The sequence below is a fragment of the Bactrocera dorsalis genome, chromosome 2 (assembly GCF_023373825.1).
Source record: "Bactrocera dorsalis isolate Fly_Bdor chromosome 2, ASM2337382v1, whole genome shotgun sequence".
Lineage (NCBI taxonomy): Eukaryota > Metazoa > Arthropoda > Insecta > Diptera > Tephritidae > Bactrocera > Bactrocera dorsalis.
This window is the reverse complement of record NC_064304.1, coordinates 41,721,845-41,726,274: the sequence shown is the minus strand read 5'-3', so window position 1 is coordinate 41,726,274 and position 4,430 is coordinate 41,721,845. Positions and strand designations below refer to the sequence as shown.

Below are 4,430 nucleotides of genomic sequence, written 5' to 3'. Positions count from 1 at the left end.
AGAAGAAAAACTTTCTGCTGATGTTGAAGTCGACGCTGGACCATCAGCTAGTGAAGCATTTGCCGGCCTCGAGACTGCTTTGAAGTGGATGGAGCGTCAGCCCGAGTGTGACCACTTGCAACTGCTCACCGTCAAGCGAATGCGTGACCTGGCTGCCCGAAAACGGTTAAAGACCGCAAAACAGCTTACATTGACGGAGATGTTTAAAAAACTATGATTTTTATTTCTAAACTTGTACATAAATACATTTTATTTATATTTAAAACATGTGAAAATTTCATGTTTCTTTCATTTAATTCAATAAAAAATAGTGCAATATCAAAACGTAGCTTTTGTTCTCTCCAATGGCAATTTTTTTTTTTAAAATCCGATTATCCGAATATTTGATTATCCGAATGGGTCCCGGTCCCCATTAATTCGGATAATTGGAGTTCTGCTGTATTCCAATTTTCCGACTTTTCCTCACGAAAAGCATACAGTTTTTTTTTATTTTTAAACCTTCCCCGATTCACACAGAACATTCTCTGAAAATTTCATTAAAATTGGTTGAGTCGTTCCCTTAGCGTTACTAATAAACAAACATTCATTCGTTTGTATGGTAGAAAGAAAACGGCTGTTTTTAGGGGTGTTCCGGCAACTATTCAAATTTTTCTTGCCGTAAAAACCATCCTTGAGCCTCAACGAACATTTTAAAAAAAGAATTGGCAAAATTGGCCCAGGCGTTTTTGAGTTATGCGCTTACCAACACATTTTGCGATTCATTTTTATATATAAGATATACTATATATACATATATGTATGTATATATAAATGATCAGGTTAACGAGACTAGTTGAATTCCGCGTAACTGCCTGTCTGTCCGTCGGTGAAAGCGATAACTTGAATAAAAATTTAGATATCGTAGTCAAATTGGGTATGTATGTTCCTTGAGAAAAATTTGAGAACGAGTTCGTAGATGAGCGTAATCGGACAACTGTAACGCCCACAAAACGCCATTAAAGGAAGTCCTATAAAGTGCCTATCCTACTAAATAGTTAGAAACATCTCATTATAAATTGTAGACATGCGGTTGACACAATTTTCGTGTGTTGAATAGGAAAATTTCACAAAACAAAACGATGTGGACCAAGTTTTGGGAATCTTCCGAGAACTTCTTCGGATGTGTAAACTGACGTTGTTCAACACCAAAAGCTCCGTCAAGATCGGAAAGGACCTCATCGAGCCGTTCGATAACAAATGGAGTCGCCTCCATATCGTTCGACTTCTTCAATCTACCGCTGGAGAAAATAATTCGAGCTGCAGCTCTGAATACAGAAGGTACAATCTTTTACAAGCGTGTACAGCTGCTGTCGTACGCCTATGACATCGTTATCATAGACCATAACAACCGCCGCCGTTAGGTCTGCTTTTTCCAGGTTGGACAAAGAGCGAAGCAAATGGGTTTGGTAGTGAACGAGGCCAATACGAAATATCTTCTGTTATCACACAAACAGTCGTCGCACTTGCGACTAGGTTCCCACGTCAGTTTTGACAGTCATAACTTCAAGGTCATATATAATTTCGTCTATCTTGGAACCAGCATTTACACCAACAACGTCAACTTCAAAATCCAACGCAGAATAAATTTTTCCAGCAGGTGCTACTTCGCACTGAGTAGGCAATTTAGAAGTAAAGTCCTCTCTCGACGAACAAAGACCAAATTCTACAAGGCATCTCGACAACATTGACATAGTTCAGCGCATTAAGAGACACGGTTACGCTCGCTAGGTCATGTCGTCCGAATGCATGAAAACTCTCCACCACTGAGAATATTCGACACTGTACCCGCCGCGAGAAGCAGAAGAAGAGGTAGACCTCCACTCCGTCAAGTTGGAGAAAGACTTGGCTACACTTGGAATTTCCAAAAGGAAGAACGACTGGCTCGCACGATTGCAGGTGCCAAGATTGCAGGCTAAAGGAATATACTTATTATTTTCACCATGAGTGCATGTACATACATTAGAACGGGTTCATTTACAAGGAGCCAAAAAGCCGGATATCTTGCATATGTCAGAAATAGTCTGCGGAGCATTCTGATCTTTTCCTAATAGAATATAGGTCTACAATCGGTTTCAAGTCAAGGATTTTAAGTTTATCCTTTAGGAAGTCAGTTTTTACTCATTTGCCGGAATCGATCAATTCCGCAGTAGTATGCCTCAATATTTTAATTTATTTGTAAAAAGTTTGAACAGACCACCAAAATTTAACTGAATTGCAATATATTTCAATAAAAATCATATAAAATTCATAAAACATTCACATATCTCTATTATATATATGTAGTACATATGTACTATTATACAAAAAATCAACGGAACCACAAATAATACTATATCGAAAAGCAGCAAAATGCAACCTTGGTTGCAACTCAACCGTTTCTATGCGACGCTAAAAACTTGCGACATGCCTCCAGACTATGACGACTTAAATAGTTCTCTTGGCTGAACGCCTTGGTGCACTGCGGACACTGATAGCTCCAGTTGTGATGGCCTTTGGTGCGCTGATGAGCGCGCAAATTCGAACTGGAAGAAAGAATAAGACAGTGAAAATTTGAATGATGAAGAACTTACGAAAGTATTTTCTGCTTTTTTTTTGTGTACTTACCGATCGGCAAAACGCTTCTGGCACGATTCCACCGGGCACACGAACGGTTTCTCGCCGGTATGCAGACGCATGTGACCATGCAGCACCCAAGGACGATCGAACTTCTTGTGGCACTGTTCACATTCGTAGCTCTTCTCCAGATGTTTATTGCGCCGACGTTTGCTCAGCTCCGGCACTGCAAACTCGAAATCGTGCGATTCTCTGGTGGCCGCCAAACTTTTGGGCGCATCAGACAATTTCGGTGCTGCTTGCTCGGTGGGCTCCTTTTTCAAACTATAACCATGTGAAAACTGTGGTGAAGTGTTTGTGGCTGTAAGTGAATTGCCGGTTGTTATTGTTGCTGCTGCCAACGGTTGCACAATCGATAGCGATTTGTCAGCTTGAGTTTTGCTCGTCAACTCACCGTTGCTGGCGTTGGCGTTGGCTGCTGCTGTAAGCTGCGCGTTTGTTTCATCCGCTTCGGCTGGCTTCCAATAGACATGACTGAAAGTGCCTTTCGAGTTGTGTCCCGAATGGCGTTCCATAAGCGGTGTATCCAAAATTATTTCGAGTTCATAGCGCGTTGTCATCGGTATGAAATCACTGTCATACCTTTGAAATGTTTTTATTTTTTTTATGTAATGAAGTGCAAAATTAATTTTGTAAAAAAGTATAAAAAGTAAAAGTTTTATAAAATCAATTAGTTGCAATGCGTTTATATCATGTCTTACCACTCGGAAGAAGGCAGCAATTTCTTGTGCTTCGGCTTTAACTTGTTCTTCTTCTCGGCCATCGGCTTCGGTGTCGCAATGTAGTAGGTGCGCTTCAGCTTCGGCAGCTTCGCGATTTTCGGAAAAATTGGTATGCGCCGAAAGACATCTGTGACATCGGATTTGTTAAATGGAATAACCCTACTATATAGTTTTTATTTTCTTTGAACTCGCTTACCATCCAACGCCTCGTTAACGCGTATCCTGGCGTAATTATACCGTTGTGAGAAAATGCTGCGCACCATCTTCGCTTTAGAAAAAATGTACTTTTGTTCCTTCGTCACTCGCTGCTGAATGGAAATAAATTTGAAATTTTCTCGAAAACTTTTTGTTTGCTACTTGAGAAATATTTACCTTGTGTGAAAAAGTCATGGCCAACTAGGCGAGTTAAAAACAAATTGCTGTGCAACTTTTCAGCCGCAATGTTGTCTCAGATAAAGTAAAGTAGTTTTTCAGTCGAAAGAATGCGAAACGAATAAGTGACATAACCTTATTTTATTGGAAGTAGGAGATTGCTGAAATTTAGCAGTCAGTTGGTCTGCCGATGGCGAATACGAAGCAGCAAAATTATTTCTGCAATATTCCTCTTCATTTCTGACAACAAAAGCTATTTTTTATACTATTTCTTTTTGTTTTACTTAGTTTATTATTACCGTTATTTGCTTTATCTTGAAGCAAGCGCTTTAAATTTTTTTCTAACCTCAAAATATATTTCCGTCAATTGTCATATTCCTACTCTTCTTTGATCGTTTGTCTTTCATATGAGACTAAGCTTTTTCGAAATCTTGATGCACTTCTAGGATTCATGCCCCATTACAACCAAAACTATTTCTTTCGGTAAAGCACCTTTTCTTAACGAGAACTTAACGGACAGATGGCTACTAACCACACATTGAGAAAACGGTCCTAAATATTTTATTTAACTCCATAAAAGTAGTAATGACTCTTTTAAAAACCTCAGAACCTTCTTCAAAAAGTTAGAATTCCGTTTTGAAACCCCCGACACCTTTTCTTCGCTTATTTACAAATGTATGTATG

The 4,430-nt window shown here is 39.3% G+C and overlaps 1 protein-coding gene across 3 annotated transcripts; it reads right to left on the bottom strand.

Moving 5' to 3' along the window:
• Nucleotides 1–2,318: 2,318 nt before the first annotated feature.
• Nucleotides 2,319–4,165, bottom strand: LOC105231493 (gastrula zinc finger protein XlCGF52.1). Of its 3 annotated transcripts, XM_011212817.4 has the most exons (6): nucleotides 3,747–4,165; nucleotides 3,571–3,682; nucleotides 3,354–3,501; nucleotides 3,047–3,234; nucleotides 2,644–2,953; nucleotides 2,319–2,561 (listed from the first exon to the last, which is right to left on the bottom strand). In XM_011212817.4, exons 1-6 carry the CDS (start codon nucleotides 3,762–3,764, stop codon nucleotides 2,408–2,410), a joined length of 930 nt encoding a protein of 309 aa, XP_011211119.2. In that variant the 5' UTR covers nucleotides 3,765–4,165; the 3' UTR covers nucleotides 2,319–2,407. The 3 variants fall into 3 exon arrangements, with proteins under 3 accessions (XP_011211119.2, XP_011211112.2, XP_029409004.1); XM_011212810.4 differs by having other exon boundaries at nucleotides 2,320–2,561; nucleotides 2,644–3,234; XM_029553144.2 differs by having other exon boundaries at nucleotides 2,320–2,561; nucleotides 2,644–3,234; nucleotides 3,571–3,679.
• Between the last annotated feature and the right edge of the window lie 265 nt (nucleotides 4,166–4,430).

What these genes read in the sequence shown, in the direction of transcription:
- LOC105231493 (XM_011212810.4), bottom strand. An exon ending in CGTTAACGAGGCGTTGGATG is followed by an intron (nt 3,502 to 3,570) that starts GTAAGCGAGTTC and finishes CCGATGTCACAG; the next exon opens with ATGTCTTTCGGCGCATACCA. An exon ending in CAGAAGCGTTTTGCCGATCG is followed by an intron (nt 2,562 to 2,643) that starts GTAAGTACACAA and finishes TCTTTCTTCCAG; the next exon opens with TTCGAATTTGCGCGCTCATC.